General features: G+C 50.3%; 1 protein-coding gene across 10 annotated transcripts in view; it reads left to right on the top strand.

Moving 5' to 3' along the window:
• The window catches only part of RIPOR2 (RHO family interacting cell polarization regulator 2), a 230348-nt gene that overhangs the window by 191939 nt on the left and 21627 nt on the right, over positions 1-16782 (top strand). For 7 of the 10 annotated variants that reach the window (XR_005525405.1, XM_039216707.1, XM_039216705.1 and 4 more), the window contains 6 exons: positions 1074-1203; positions 5318-5980; positions 8922-9106; positions 12068-12239; positions 14878-15013; positions 16602-16763. Coding sequence is in view for 8 of the 10 variants with exons in the window: in XM_039216707.1 (XP_039072638.1) it covers positions 1074-1203; positions 5318-5980; positions 8922-9106; positions 12068-12239; positions 14878-15013; positions 16602-16763 (1448 nt within the window). In the remaining 2 variants the exon portion in view is untranslated. The other 3 variants (XR_005525406.1, XM_039216713.1, XM_039216711.1) reach the window with 3 other exon arrangements.

Here is a 16782-nt window from a genome sequence, read left to right as displayed (position 1 = left end):
CAGCTCAGAGCCTGGAGCCTGCTTTGTGTTTCCCTCTCTCTGCCCTTCCCCCACTTACACTCTGTCTCTCCCTGTCTCTCATAAATAAATAAACTTAAAACAATTTTTTTAAAGATATAGCTCTTAAATGAACTAATTTGGAAGAAAAATAACTGCCCAATAGGAGATACTTCACCCTCAGAAAGATCCCAGTTCTCTCTATAGTGTCTGTCCTGCTTTATCTCATGTGCCCTGTGCTGCTCTGGAAAACCTCTCAGTATCTTTCACACTCTGCTGACACAGAAAATCTCCAAGGGGTCAGAGAAGCCTTTTGTCAGAGCGGTGAAGGTAAAGGTGGTTTTCTGAAGTCTCCTCATGAGAAAGGTCGGAAGTCACTGAACACTGGTTGCCCACACATTGGACAGTGTCCCTGGTGTATTTCCACGCAAGGGTGACATGTGGGGCACTGATACTCAGGGTCCCATTTCCAATATGGGGGATGAAGCACAGGAGCAGCAAAGTCCCTGGTGTCTTGTCCACAAACCCGGTCGGCGCCTGCTGCCCGGCCTCCCCTCCACGCCCTCTGTAGTCATGATGTGTCGAAGGTCAGATCGTTCATCTTGCTGGATGGCATGATGATAAACAGGGTGATGGCGGACAGACCGGTCACACGAGAGGCTCTGTGTCAACAGAAATGAACGGGAATCTATGTTTGTTTTCTCTAGAACAATCATCTGTTACTCTCTTGTATTGCTAACGCAAAGCTCAAAGAATTTTTACAGACCGACATCTCCTGTTGGACAAGCATTAATTGTTTACATGTTGAATATTAACCAAGAAACAGGTGTATCTAGGGTCTGGGTGTATAGATAAATTGCCCTTAATGCCATGATAACAATCTTGGCCCCTGGGGTGGGTCTGGACTCAGTCCTCTGCCCCACTTCATTTTATCCTGGCTTCTCTCCTGCCCAACCGGCCCAACTCCCACTCTTTCGTGTTTACTTTAGTATAAGGAGGTGCTTCCTGGGCCTGCGGTCCGGGGGTTCGAGGTGACCTTAACCAACGTGCATTCACGGGGCCCTGCTGTGTTGCAGCCCATTTGACGTGGAAGACGCGACCCCCTCCTCGGGAGCCGGGAACAAGGCGGCAGCCCTGCAGAGGAGAATGTCCATGTACAGCCAGGGCACCCCGGAGACGCCCACCCTGAAGGATCACTCCTTCTTCGTAAGTTCAAGGCAATTTGGGGAGGAGACACATTGAACCCGAGACAGGCTTGCACCCAGTATTTGAGATGCTTGATATATGGCGTTAGGGGTTCTCGGTAACTCCTGATAACGCCGATCATAAAGCTCCCCCTAATCAAGTAGCAACCAAGGAAAGCAGGTTCCAAGATGCCCGTGGCCATCTGCACACAGCGGCGGTAAACCACCCTCCCCCACCGTCTTTACCCCTCCTCCACCTCCCTTCACCGATCGCTCTGCTAACCTACAGACTTTCTGGAGACTCTCTGAGCTCAGCCTTTTAGAGGGAGGGGTGTCCACGAGGCCTCCTTGTTTTAAACAGAGGTGCTGGCCCAGCAGCTAACGAGTTGTGCTAACCCACACTTCCCGCTAACCCCCCGTCTTGCTTTGACTCTTGAAGCGCTGGCTGCACCCTCCTGCGGACAGGCCGCGGCGGCTGTCCGTCCTGGGTGTCTTGCAGGACACTTTCCTGGCCAAGCTGCACTGCAGCCGCTCCCTCAGTGACCTGCCCTCCCTCAGGCTGCGACCCAAGGCCGGGCTAGAGTTTTACGTGAGTGTGGGTGGCCCACCCGCTGCGAGGTGCTTGCCGTTGGGGCTGCTGGCACGTGTGCTGTGGTGTGTCCCCTGTTTCACCTGCTTCCCCGCCGTGTTCACAGGGTCACGGTGACAGCCGTCCTGTCGCCGGGTTGGGAAGTTGGCTCACGCATGTGCCTCTGTCCGCCAGGCCCTTTGTCCCTCTCTACTGCGAGCCCTGCTTTTGTGCTGTGACTTTTCCCTGCTGGGGCACAGATATCCATGGTAACAAGACCTCCATCTCTGAAAAATACAATTACGCTTGCTTGCGGTCAAAGAAGATGTTCCTTCCCAAGTTCAACTAGTTTATCACTGATGATAGTCTTTAGGCCTTTTGGCATTCAAATGCACTCAGCATTTGAGTAAGCTCAAAAACTGGTTTTGGAGGAGGTCAGAAGGATTCTTACCAATTTACTAGGGATGTTTTTATTTAAAGAGGTTCTTAGCTTTAGTTTATCATAGTGTTTGTTAATTTTCTCCTGCCTCTGTAAAAGACACGCTTTCATTTGTCGTCAGGAATGCAACATGTAACCTACATTATATGTAGGAGACGTTGTCATAAGAGAGGACGCATGTACACGTGTGTACATACATGCATGGAATATTCTGTCCTTTACGGACATATAAAAGTTATCTTTGGGGGGAAGAAGTAATCTTCGAATGTCCAGAAAGGACTAAAAAGTTTTCTGGTTAATAATCATAATAATTGCATCTAATTTGTTGAATTACAAAACACAGGTGACAAGGACCAAGAAAGCAGTGGAGTTTCCAAGAAAAACAGAAAGACAGTATAAGGAAAATGTGCCTGAACACCCGGACGAAAAACCGATTATAGCAGATCAGTTGTATACCTAACTGTGGATATCACGTGTATACGCATGGTCACGTGTTTTAAGTTGTGGAGGGCGTTGGTAGAGATTTTAATAGCATAATTTAAACAAGAGCAAGAGTCGAAAAAGCTCGATGGCTTCCAATAGCTGTTTGGATAAAGGCAGATACCGCAGAGCGACTCTTCCCATCCGGCCTCAGCCCCGCTTTCCACACCTGCCATTGGCCATTCTTGTCCTCTGCCCGGGCCCCTTGACCTCCCCACCCCCATTCTCCAGCTCCTCCACGCCCTTCAGAAGTTGCCATCTTTGTGCACACACTGTTCCTTCTCGAATGCACTTCCTCCTCCTCGCCTATGCCCCCCCCCCCCCCCCTCCCCGCAGGGCTGAGCCCGGGGAACCAGTTTCCCAGGCGGCAGGCATCTCCGGGCCGGGGTCCCACCTCCGTTATCGCACACACGCCTCGTTCTGTGTGTGCCTGTCTGTAGGCTCGCCCCCCTGGCGCAGCAGAGCGTCTCAGCTTAGTCTACCTCCATATTGGCCACTCACGTGGGTGCGCATTGCGTTTGGGCACATGAGGCCCGAGAGAAATGGCTGGCGAGCACTTTGGACTTTGAACAAGAACCCTGACTGAGCCACCCGCCCCCCACCTTAGCCGGTGCCGCCTCCTCCCCCGGAGCTGCAGGGGCCCAGGGGGTCTGTGAGATGCCTGCGGGACGCCCTCTGAGAAGTCCGGGGAGCAGCCCTCCCCCGTTCCTACCAGAAGCTCGCCCTTTATCTCTCCTAGAGGTGCAAGGTGTGGGGCGGAAGGAGGGCAGAGGACGCCAGAGGAACCCACGGAGCCCACCTGCTCCCCCGCAGCTCCTGAAGGGGTTCCCGGACTGCTCCCGCCCCCCACCCCCCAGGACTGTGTGCAGCACTCTCAGGGACCAGGCACGCAAGAAACATTCTTTAGAGGCGAGGCTGAGCCTGCAGAGGTCCCTTGGCGCCCCGTGACACGTCTCACCCTGGGGCTAAAATTAGCTGCCCCCCAACCAGATGAGAAGAGAAGGTTTGGGCTGACCTAGCAGGTGCCGGGGTCCGGCGGCCACAGCCCTGCAGCTCTGCTCCCCTTTCACTGGCTGGAACGTGTGTTTCCCGGGCTCACTGCCAGCACTGTTACGATCATTCCCTGCCCCAGATGCAATCAGGCGTTAGCTTGGTGCTTACCATTTACTTAAAACATCAAACCCAGAACCCAGGAGGAATTACCCATTTTGAAAGAGTTGATCTCGAATAACCAGAAAACGTTTTCCGCCAAGCAGCCCTGGCACCGAGACAGGGCACGGCCCGCAGCGTGGGGAAAACCTACTTAGAAATCAGTTTAATGCCCGCACGAAGTAATTGCCTTGGTTACCTGGATATTTGGAGCCTCTCTCCCTTCTGAGCTCTGCTTCATGGATCACAGAGTGTACTTGACCGGCCTGGTGGGCTTGACAAGAGGGCTCGGTGTTTCTAGACACCTCAAGAGCTCTGATGAAATCCCGGGAGACGCTCAAGTTTATTAGCGTTTCTCTCCCGTTTTCACAGGAGCTACGCGAGTATATTTCTGGCCTCGTGATTTGTGGCCTGGTTACCAAATTAACAGAACGTTTTCAAGGGCTCGGGATTGGTGGGTAGAGATTGTTTTAAGATAATTGATGAGAACTGAAGCAGAACAAAGCATCGCATCTTTTTTTTTTTTATAGCATCTTATCTTTTGAGTGAAATGGCGTGAATGTTGCAAAGTCCTCGAAGATAAATGCCCGAAAAGTGGTGGTGGTGTTTGAGTGCGGCTGCCGGATCCCAGGCGGTCCTGCGATTTAGGAAACAGGCTCTCTGGTCTCCCCTTCCCCAGCCCTTTCTCTTGACAATGTTAGGCCTAAGAATAGTGTGATGAACTTGCACCTAGATTCAACACCAGCAATCGTTTCATAAGGGCTTTGTTTTCTCTTGGCACACACACAACCACACACACAACCATACGCCCACACAACCCACACAAACCATACACAACCACACATACATAACCACACGCACACACACAACCACACACAAACCATACACAGCCACACATACATAACCACACACACACAACCACCCACCCACAACCATACATACATAACCACACGCGCACACACAACCGCATGCACACACAACCATACACCCACACCACACAACCACACATACATAACCACACACACAACCCCACACACACAAGCATACACAACCATACACAACCACACACAACCAGACACCACACAACCCCCCACACACAACCACACACACACTACACATTCACACACACATAACCATACATAACCACAAACACACACACACACAATCAACAAATGGAACGTTAATATCATGAAACTGCTGGTGGTTTATTTGAATGGCCTTGCATCTTGTCTGGAAACAAACCACACCAAGCACATCATTTGTATTTAAAATAATAACATGAGGGGCACCTGGGCGTCTCAGTCGGTTAAGCGTCCGACTTCAGCTCAGGCCATGACCTCACGGCTGGTGAGTTCGAGCCCCGCGTCGGGCTCCGTGCTGACCGCTCAGAGCCTGGAGCCTGCTTCGGATTGTGTCCCCCTCTCTCCCTGTCCCTCACTCTCTCTCAAAAACAAACTTTAAACACATGTGAAATACTAACGGGATCTCCTTTGGCCACAGGCTAACCTGCCTGATGACGTCTTTGAGAACGGCAAGGAGGCGGCCGAGAAGACGCCGCTGTCGCTCAGCCTCGGCGAGCTGCCGCACGAGGCCGGCGCCGCGGCCGCGCCCCCGCCCGACGCTCCGCCCCGCGCAGGCGCAGCCAGCCCGCCCGACGCCCCGCCCCGCGCAGGCGCAGCCAGTCCCGCCATCACCGTCACGCCCGCCGAGCGCTGCCCGCGCGACGACGAGGGCGCGCGCCCGCCCGGCGCCGCCGCCGCTCCCGGGAGCCCCTGGCGACGAGCCCCGGAGGCCGAGGCGGCCCCGGGGGCGCGCCGGGCGTCGGCCGAGCGCCCGCTGCTGGAGAAGGACGTGGCCGAGGCGCTCCTGCGCGAGTCGGACGAGGCCTCGGAGCTGAAACCGGTGGAGCTGGACACTTCGGAGGGAAACCTCACGAAGCAGCTGGTGAAGAGGCTCACGTCGGCCGAGGCGCCGGCGGCCGCGGACCGGCTGCTGTCGGAGGGCTCCGTGAGCGGGGAGTCGGAGGGCTGTAGGTCGTTCCTGGACGGCAGCCTGGAGGACGCCTTCAGCGGGCTCTTCCTCGCGCTGGAGCCGCACAAAGAGCGCTACAAGGAGTTCCGGGACCTGAACCAGGAAGTCAAGCATTTGGACGACATTCTAAAAGTAAGTGCCGTTTGGTTTGGAGCGAGGGACCTGAGGCCACCTTCCGCCGAAAGTAGCCTAGCGTTTCCTTTTCATCCCGCCTCCCGGCGGGACCGCTAGGTAACCGCCCTTTGCGTGGCCCCGCCCTTCCAACCCCCGTAGCGCGCGTCAGTTTTCATTTCCCTGCAACAGACGGACGCGCCTGAGATGATCAGGACCGCGGTTAAACGCGCGGAGGAGCGTCTGAGCTCCTCGCCGTAGCCCCAGGTGGCAAACGGAAGCACTTCGATGATCATAATGGGGTTGAGATGCTGCTGGATCGCGTGCCTTCCTGACTGGTTAGGCAGCCCTGATGTGGAAGCCACGGGTCTATCCCCCCCTCCCCCCCAGCCTCCCCTGCAGCCCCCCCCCCAGCCCCAGGCACTGCCTCCCAAGATTCCCTTCTCCAGACTTGTCCCAACCAGTGAGTCGGAACCTGAGATCCATCACGGATCATCGTCTGCCGTGCTCTAGAAGCCTGGGACCCCCAAGTCCACCGGGGTGTCCCTCTCGACCCTGTTCCCGGTCAGACAGCTCAGGGTGGACGTGCCCGCAGCCGAGAGCAAGAGGAATGATTTCCTCACAGGCAGGGGGGTTCCTAACAATGCGATTATTATTGCTACACCAGAATGTGTCCGTTTCCACCCGGCATAAAGATTCGACTTTTTAAAACACTGTACGAGAGGACAGGACCTGGATTTTGTCCCGAATCCCACGCCACTTCTGTGTTCGTTGCCACTCTAATGTTGCCAGACGAGAAATCGGGTCCTTTTCCATGAGAGAGCCATTCTTTGGTGACCGGTGCTGTATAAAGTTAGCTTGAAAATAAGGTGCCCGTGGCGAGACCAGAGTCAACCCACAGGAGGCTCTTGCATCGTTTGGAATGACTGCTGTAAGATGTGGTCTTCTCGGCGGCATGTGGGAAGCACATTTCCAGACCTTTCCAAGGCTCCTCTGACTGTCTTACCCTTCCCAGTCATGCTTCCCTAGCTCTGAGGGGGATTTGTCCCCAAGGCAGACGAGACCTCAGGCCCAGCTCTCCAGGTCCTCCAGTGCCCACGATGGACTAAGTCAGCTGTACGTACAGCTTCTGAGGGGACACTCTGAATCTGCTTTCTGTAAAACCTAACTCAGAAGCACCCGTTCAGGACCCGTGTGTGGATGCCGCTTGTCTAGGACTCCAGCGAAAACATCTTCTAACCCCTCAACAAGCTCTTACCTGCGTAGTTGACTAGCTTTGCCTAGTGGGCAAAGGGTGTTCAATTTAAAGGCACAACTGGCCCCACCTGTAGCAGATGCCTTCGAGAAAGCAAGTGGGGATACCAGTTCCCATTGCCAGACATCTAGATGGCTGAGACGTAGCTGGCTCCACCTGTAAACACTTAGCGACCCATCTGTGAGTCTTATAAAAACCTGGTGGTCACAGATTTCTTTCCAGAGTATTATCTCAGTCTGTGGCTGTTCCAAAAACGACCCTGCCTCTAAAATCCTTAACCATCTATCCCTTTTGTTATGATTGATAGATAAACGCATCCACACTGCGCAAGGTCAAGTTCAGCAGATAGCTAGTTAAGAAAGAAGACCCTAGCGGTGGGCTGAGTCTGGGCTGGCTCCTTCTGTCTGTCTGAGATTGAAAACAGCATTCGAGTTGAGGTCTGGGGCAAGTGGCTTTGGATCCAGCCAGAATTAAAGCGTCAGCTGGACAAAGCTTTCTCTTTTCTCCCCCCCCTTCACATTCCTAGGATGCTAACGCCTCTTGAGGATCAGAAACTAAATGATGCTGCCCCTGGGACGGAGATCACTGAGGGGAATGAAACAACTCTGATTTAAAAGACCGAAAGACGGTTTCCCCTGTGCTTTTGTGCCATCTTGAGTGTCAGAGACAGCTCTCTGCGAGGCGCTGCCCGCCTTGTGTTACGAAGTCAGCAAGGAGTGCCTAAGTGGATGGAGGACATGTAGTTCTTCTGACTCCCAAGACTTGTCCCGTTCAGTCCACCCCAGCGTCCGTCCTCTTGAATATTTGGAAGGACTTCTTTCCATCTCTGTGCCCATAGCAGCTGGTGTTACTCCGTTCGTCTTGCTTCTGTCTGTGTCGAGCAATACAGAATTCTCCAGGCCCCAGGATGGGTTGGCCCACAGTATCCCAGGGCCCAGTCAGGGAAGTGACAGGATTTGTTCCGTAGAGGAAGCAGGGATCCATCTTGCTATGTCTGTACCCTTCCTTTTCTCCTTGACGCTCAAAGAAAATAATATGCCGTGAATGTAAAATTAATATTGGAGTCTGCTTACCTTGGGAGTTTGAGTTAGGTCTGAGTTTGGGTAGTTTTCTATTTCTGGGGTTGGTTTTGTTAATCCTTTAGCATAGGATCCTTAGGCAGCCAGCTCCTGTCCCAGACGGTGCAAATGTTGCCACATGGCATTGCAGATTGGCTACTATTTGGTGTAGATGCCATGACTCTTTAGATTTGTCTGCTGGCTGTATTTTCTTTGGGGTTGAGCTCTAGGCTGAGGGGCATGGCAGTTCCGTTTCCTAAGGCTTTCTGGGTTGTAATGTTCTCTAAACCATTCATTCTAAAACGTTCAAGCAGAAGTAGAGAGAATCCTGTAAAGGCTCCCAGTGCGCCCATCCCCCGGCTTCCATGATGTCAGCTCATGGCCAGTGTCGTTTCGTCTCTTCTTCTCCCTGCTTATTTCCCTCCAGATTATCTTGGAACGAATCCCAGATACTGTATCATTTAATTCACTGTTGTAGTTTTTTTTTTTTAATATGAAGATTTTAAATGCATTTTTTAAAAATACCAACCACAACAAAAAATAAAAGCTTGGAACAAAGAAAAGTGTCGCATCTCAGATCAAGTGTTGCCTGTGCCATTTCTGCTTCTGGATATGTTGACCTTCTCCCCGATGCCTTCTGCCTTTGCAGTGTAAGCCAGCCGGAAACCACAGCCGGTCTTCCAGTTTAAGTCTTACAGTCGAAAGTGCTTTAGAAAGCTTTGATTTCCTGAACACCTCTGATTTTGACGAGGAGGAGGAGGATGGTGATGAGGTTTGTAATGTTGGAGGAGGCACGGACTCGGTATTTTCAGACACCGAGACGGAGAAAAATAGGTAAGTGTGAAGTTAGCATCTGCTTACCTTTCTTCTGAACAGTGGTACTTTGTTACTCTCCGATGGGAGCTGTGCACATCCCAAGGAAGAGAAAACTCCCTGCATGAATGACTAGTTGGCTTTCAATTCCCTTTCATTGGCAGGGGCCATTTTTAAATCTTGTTCACCTCTTCTGTGCCACTCAAGGGAAAATGAATTGGTTTTCTTCATTAGAAAGGAAGGGAACACTTTTGTATGGGCATGTGTGTATGTGTGCGTGTACATTTTGTGTACACATATATCTCGGAGGCTTCAGGGGTCGACAACTTGCCCCCAGTGTAATTAATTCCAAATTACCTAAGCATGCTGTGTGTCTGGAGAACTCTTAATGGATGGTCCATGTGGACCTGGTTCCCTGGGTGTCTCATTTCTTATCTCTTCATCTTGTTGCACTTTGCTTTTTCCATCCTTTATCTCTTGCTCCCTTTAGCAAAGTAGCTGCACGTTAAGCTCATCAGTGCACATGCCCAGGCCAGGTTTAAGACCAGGGCACGCATTTGCCTTAGAATGTAACCATGGGTGACCAATAACTGATAACAATTTCTGCTTCTGCAGCCCAACAGGTGGAGAATGAGGCTCTCTCTAGGGGGGGACGCAGAGGGTGGGGCAGTGGAAGGGAAGGGAAGATGAAGGTGAAATATTGTCACCTTCTCCATCAGGCCTCCTTGTACAGCCAGACCTCGTGTTTGGAAGTAGAGTCTGGGGTCCATTTTGTAACTTCAGCAAAGCAAACCAATCACAGTAGAATATACTCCCCTTCATTAACTGTCAGAAACACACACATACACACACCCCTCTCCCAAAGCAAAGGGTAGATTCCCACCAGCTTTACTTTTGCTGTGTTATATAAACAGGTTTTCAGGTTACACCTTCACAAACCTCTCTGCGGGTGATGTTATGTCAACGTTTTTGAGTTTTCTTGTTCCTGGAGGCTTTCTTCTTCCAAAACCAGAAAGAGAAAAAGAGAACTAGGATTTATCCTTTGAGCAAAGTGAGGACACAGCAAACAAAAGTTACTCAATGAGTGTAATGTTCAAGGGATGCTCCTGCCTCCTATGCTGAGATTTCTCTAAATTGAATTTGTGAAATGCTGCGAAATCAAAAATCTGTCTCCTCATTACATGATATGTCAGAGTCAGACATCAGTCTAAGCTGCATTCTTCTTGGTCTCAGAAGCATTTTAGCAGCAAAAACATGATAGGTTTTATACATTTTATAGAACATTGATATTAAATTGACTAAATCGGGGGCGCCTGGGTGGCTTAGTCGGTTAAGCGTCTGACTTTCGCTTAGGTCATGATCTCGCGGTTCGTGGGTTCGAGCCCCGCGTCGGGCTCTGTGCTGACTGCCAGCTCAGAGCCTGGAGCCTGCTTCAGTCTGTGACTCCCTCTTTCTCTGACCCTCCCCTGCTCGCGCTGTCTCTCTCTCTCTCCTAGAAATAAATAAAAATATTTTAAAAAAATAAAAATAAAAAATAAAATAAATTGACTAAATCGATCAACTTTAGTATATGTTATCAGTGGTATTAGGGAAAATCATGAAAATTGTGTTTGTTTTATTTATTTTTTTAAGTTTATTTTGAGAGAGAGTGCAAGAGGGGGAGGGGCAGAGAGAGAGAATTGCAAGCAGGCTCTGTACTGCCAGCACAGAGCCCGATGTGGGGCTTGAACTCATGAGACTGTGAGATCATGACCTGAGCCAAAACCAAGAGTAGGACGCTTAACCGACTGAGCCGCCCGGGCGCCCCTGTGTGTGTGTTTTAAAGACGTGCTGATCCCCTGGACACAAGCCGAGTGCTTTCCCCTTGGAGGCGAGTGTGTGTTGGAGTAAAGTGTCCAGTGCCTCTTAGCTCGGGTGCACCATCTTTTTAAATCATGGAGGCTGGGGGCCGTGAGCCTGGAAGCCAGCAGCTGCCCTGTCCCTGCCTAGCTGTGCGAACAGGACACAGTGGGGAACATCTCTGCCAGCGAGTCCTCCCACGTGTGAAATGGGACAGCTATTCCCTTTTTTCCACACAGATTAATTTTAAGAACAAAACTGGATCATAGAATCAGCAAATTTATTTTTAAATGTAAGTGCCCGTCATGATCCCCGCTTTAAGACAGTTCAGCAGCGGGGTGTCAGCAAGGCAGGAGAGGCGGAACCAAGCTCTGCTTCGAAAGGGTCAAGTAAACAAACCCTTTCAGCCTTTGTCTGGGATAGAACATCATACCTCGTCTTGGCAGTTTTCCTTTTTCCTTCTCTTCTAGTAGCAATTGACCTGAGGCCAAGAAAAAGCCTTGACATTATTTCTTAATGGATTTGCTCTTGGGAAACCACAAAAATAGAGGACAGTTTAATCCCAGGAAATTTGGCAAAGCGCCCCACCCACAGAGCAAGAAAGTGTAACAGGTGCACCGTGAAAGCATGTTTCAAAGACTCCTTGGTGAGCCCGCTTTACAAATGGTTCGCTGTTGGGGCACCTGGGGGCTCAGTCTGTTAAGCGTCTGACTTCGGCTCAGGTCATGATCTCGCAGGTTGTGAGTTCAAGCCCTGCGTCAGGCTCTGTGCTGACAGATCGAAGCTTGAAGCCTGGTTCAGATTCTGTGTCTCCCTCTCTCTCTGCCCCTCCCCCACTCGTGCTCTGTCTCCCTCTCAAAAATAAATAAACATTAAATAATTTTTTTTAAAAAAAAAGTGGTTCACTGTGCTTGAGAAGCAAACTCTGGAAGTAGTTTGTTTCCATGAACTTTTAATACAGCACATTGGTGACTGGGCTGAATCAAGAAGTAGCTTTTGAAAGGTATCTCAGTTTTTCCAGGTAGGCTAGCAACAGCCTCTTTACAGTGGGTGCTGCCTGGGGCCTCCTGGGAGCTTCATTGGGTTGACCTGGGGTTTCCCTGCTGAAAAGAAACCACTAAGGCGCTCCCCTTCCTGCTTCAGCCCTTACAGGTCAGTACACCCAGAGGCCAGGGGACACCTGAGCGAAGCACTGACGGAAGACACAGGAGTCGGGACGAGTGTGGCCGGAAGCCCCCTGCCGCTGACCACAGGCAACGAGAGCCTCGACATCACCATTGTCAGGCACCTCCAGTACTGCACCCAGCTCGTTCAGGTGGGTGTGGCGACCGCGTTTGTCTCAGAGCCCAGGCTCTGTCTGCACCCAGCTCATGTGCTGCCTTTTTTCAGTTTTGCCAGATTGATGAAACTTCAGGAATAAGAGAACAATCCTGCTTTGATTTGGGCCAACTCAAAAGTTCCGATGGCCTGGCCATCCTTCCTGAACCCTGGGTTTTCTATCTTAAAACCTAGCTCTCTGCGCTTGAACATATAATGGGTTAGCTGTAGATTTCAAATCATTTACTAAAGGAGAAGAGTAATGTGACTAAGGGAAAAAATTGTATTGAGCTGTCAACAAATGCATGGACTTCGAAAGCCAGTGTCACTGAGCATCCGGGGATGGGAATGTTGCCCCACCACCCGGACAGCTCCAGGCCGAACGCCGTAGAAGGGAACCGCGGTTTCCCAGGTCTTGAATTCATCGCCAGGTAGCTCTCGTGCCGAGACACCCTGGGACTTGTTTTTCTTCTCATTTCAGGCTGTTTACCAGTGAAACTTTTGCCGCAATGAAGCAAATGTTTTGAAATTCTTTGGTTGTAGGAAGCGTGGTAGCTGTCGATGCAGGAAGCTGGTTAGCTGTCGGGAACAGTGTCCCCCACCTCCACCCCCTGAGCATCTCCTTAAATGCTTCCTCCTCGCCTGGTTGCTGGTCTTCTCCATCCTGTTTGCACATGTGGCGAACAGGATAAGAACGTGAAAGTGAATGTGTAATGGTTTTCGGGGGGATTGACCAGGCAGGAAGGATGCAAATAAATAAATAAGCAAGCAAGCAAGCAATCATGCTCCTAGGAGCATGGGATCATGTGGAAGACAAGAGGCAGGGTGAGGAGGAAGGGGTTCCAGGGAGGCCAGAAGTGGGTTAGTGTGCTTTTCCCATAATACACTTGTGATGAGATGGAGAATGTGCTTTTCCTCCACGAACAAACCACCCCAGAGTCACCTCAGACACTGTGGGAAACTGGTTGGCAATTATGACCCTTACCACTAGGCTGGCCACCATCCCAGTTGATCCCTTCTGTTGACTGTTGAGTTTGCAAGCCATTTACTGACAACCAATCTGGCAGAAGGTGCAATGGTTTTTTGGGGGGTTTTTTTCCTGACCAAAATGTGAAAGGACTGTTGTTTGCTTGTAACTATTTTCTATCCAACCACTTGAATAAGTCTGTTTTCACAATTCTTTGTCCTTGCTGAGCCTGATTCTGCGCTGAGCACACTACCTATTGCCATTGTAGAGGTAAAGTCATTATTTTGTGAGACATAAGAGAATCCTCTTCCATGAAGGAATGGACATTTTCTCTCAAAGACTAATTGACAAGCAGTATTCAGTGCAGTGTGGTTCATGAGTTCAAGCCCTATGTCAGGCTCTGCGCTGACAGTCCACAGATCCTGTTTGGGATTCTCCCCCTCTCTCTGTCCCTCCCCTGCACGCTGTCTTTCTTTCAAAAAAAAAAAAGTTTAAAAAATTAAAAAAATATTCAGTGCAATGTTCTTCCTGATACTCAGACCATGGTTATTACAAGTCAGCCCCTCTGTGGGGAAAATCACCAAAAAAGCAAAAGTGATAGATGTAAAGATGTAAAAGATTAAGGATTAGAAACTTAATTTCAAACTCACGCCCACTGCTGAAGTGGTGAGCTTACTTCTTCATTTGGTATGTAATTGCAAAGGGGTAAAAACAGGCATCACATGAGAACCATACATTATGCCTAAAGTCAGTTCACTTCTACTGTATTTACTTATATGAAAGGCATCAGCACATAGTTGCTACACTAGGCTTCTGAGCCTGGAAATCCTATTTGTATAGAGTCTACGTGGTTGAGACAGTGGAAGATGGTAATACAGGTCAGCACCCTGTATCCAAGCCTACCAGGTGACTGGCACAGGTCTCTGGGGCACACAGAAAGGACTAGAACCTTCAGGCAGCAACTGACTTCTGTCTCATCCACTCTCGTGCCCTTTATTCTTGTGACCTGCACACAAGTGAAATCAGTTACTATTTATGTGGCCTCAGGCATGCTACTGGACTTCTCTGTGCCTCAGTTTCCCCAGGAGTAAAGTGGAATATCAACAGTAACCACCTGATAGGGTGGTTATGAGAAGTAGCATGAGCTAATATATGGGCCTCGACCAGTGCCTGGTACATAATCAGCCCTCATTAATTAGAAGGAGAAAGCCTTGATTATAATCATGATTATTATAGCACATGTTCTTAATTTCCAGCTTGAAAACAAGGAAATAAATCCGTGCTGTGAAAAATTACTGCTTGTAAAATAAATCTCTTTTTCTGTTAGCACACAGATAAGCAGCCTAAATATGCCTTCAAAGTTTCAAAGAGGATTTACAGATCCACAGTACGTGAAAGGAAAGTCAACTTGATAATAACCTTGTAGCTCTATTCCCGAAAAATTTCCAGAATCTATACGGGCACGGAAAAAGTTTAGAGCAACAAAAACGTGTGTGATTTCATCAGGTGTGGTAATTGGCATGGAATGAGGGATGTTCTCAGACCGGAACAGGACACATGGAGGTGTATTTAGCATGACCGCTGTGTTAGGAAGGATGACGTTGGGTCGGGAAACCTCCATCGACAACAGTGGACAATATTGACACCGCAATTTTGTTTGTTTTATCAGCAAATTGTTTTCTCAAGCAAAACCCCATTTGTGGCGAGCAATCTCTTGGAGAAGCTTTCCAGGCAAGTCCAAGTGATGGAGAAGCTGTCAGCCGTCAGCGATGAGAACATAGGGAACATCAGTTCCGTCATCGAAGGTAAGCACGTGCACATCACCCTCCATCCACTGGTGACCACTTGGCCACCGGCCCACTCTTCGCCTGTACCTCTCCCTTGCTCTGTCAGGACAGCAAGAAGGCATAAATGGAGGAATGTCCCCACCCTGGTGTGATCTCAATAACACCAGTCTCAGCCTTCAGAGTCAAACTGGCAGACACATTGGGCCAGCCCTCCAGCGCTGGACATCAGACGCTGGTATATAAGCAGAAGCAGCATCCTCCTCACAGGCAGTTTCACAGACCTTTTCTGCCTGGGCAGTTCCATTTGGGTACAGGTGATCAGGATTATCCCTGCGCCGTGGAGCCAGTGAAGACAGCTCCCACAGCAGTCGACGGCCAAATGCAAGATCGTCCATAACTCTCCTTGGAAAAGGTAGAAATATGTGGACTTGCGGGCTCTCAGGAAAGTCCCTGGTTCCAAGAGTGTTAAATGGAGAACTTGACGTGAAGAAGATGCCTTTGAACTTGCGTGGTCTGGCTACAGAGCTCTTTAGTAGAGACAGGAGTTTGTGTCTTTGATCACAGCAGCTGCCCTGTGGAGGTAGTGGAGCACCAGACTCTTCTCTGAGCCGCTCAGATGCAGCCTAGAAGAGAACTCCCTGTCGGTTCCTGATTTAGATTTCCACCTCCTGTGTCTAGTCCTAGGAGCCGGTGACCTTGGCAGGTGTCCGAGAGGCATAAAAGGGGGCAGAGCACTTAGGATGCGAGCAATTCGTGTCCTGCCTGCTCCCAGGCACCTCCTCATGGTCAGGGCCGCACACAAGAGAAATGGTGACCGCGCACAGCCTGGCATGGTGCGTGCACCTCACCATTTCAGCCAGAGAGCTGCGCGGGCAGTGTCACACTCCCCCAGCCCACATCCTGTCCTGGCCCCTTCGGAAACATCTCCTGCAGGGCGATTCTCTGATCTTGTACCGGTGTCTGCAGGGAAGTTATGGGAGAGGAGATGATGAGAACATCTTCCCAGAGTAGAGCTGCTGGGTTTTCTCTCACCGAATGCAAACAGCTTTGCCTTTGCCATGTTTTCTTGGCTGCTCAGGCTGATGAGCGCCTGGTCATAACTTTCTTGTCCTTTGGAAAATCTGCTAACTACTGAGAAATCTTGTCATTCCAATTAAAACCCACAGTCTTTAGAGGACGCCTGGATGGCTCAGTCAGTGGAGCAATGTGACTGTGGATCTCGGGGTCATGAATCCAAACCCCATATTTTAGGGGCGCCTGGGTGGCTCAGTCAGTTGAGCGTCCAACTTTGGCTCAGGTCATGATCTCACAGTTTGTGGGTTCAAGCCCTGCATCGAGCTCTGTGCTTACAGCCAGCTCAGAGCCTGGAGCCTGTCTTCAGATTCTGTGTCTCCCTCTCTCCCTGACCGTCCACTGCTCACACTGTCTCTTTCTCTCTCTCAAAAATAAATAAATAAAACATTAAAAATTTTTTTTTCATTTTTTTAAAAACACAGTCTTTTTTTAAAAAGAGGCCCCAGCAATGTCTGCCCCACCCCCACACAGGTGCATCTCTTCATGCACTTCATTCAAATATGTGTTGGGGGCTGGACTTGTTCTTTTCCAGCCATCCCAGAATTTCACAAAAAGCTGTCTTTGCTGTCATTCTGGACGAGGTGCTGCAGCCCAGTGGGGGTCTACCACAGCTCAGCAGACAGGGTGATGAAGCAGCTGGAAGCCAGCTTTGCCAGAACGGTCAACAGAGAATATCCAGGACTCGCAGACCCAGGTACAGGGCAGCGGTCTGT

This window comes from Hyaena hyaena, unplaced genomic scaffold, assembly GCF_003009895.1.
Source record: "Hyaena hyaena isolate Hyena2069 unplaced genomic scaffold, ASM300989v1 scaffold_652, whole genome shotgun sequence".
NCBI classification, from domain to species: domain Eukaryota; kingdom Metazoa; phylum Chordata; class Mammalia; order Carnivora; family Hyaenidae; genus Hyaena; species Hyaena hyaena.
The sequence above is the reverse complement of the archived record's forward strand: the minus strand, read 5'-3'. Positions and strand labels throughout refer to the sequence as shown.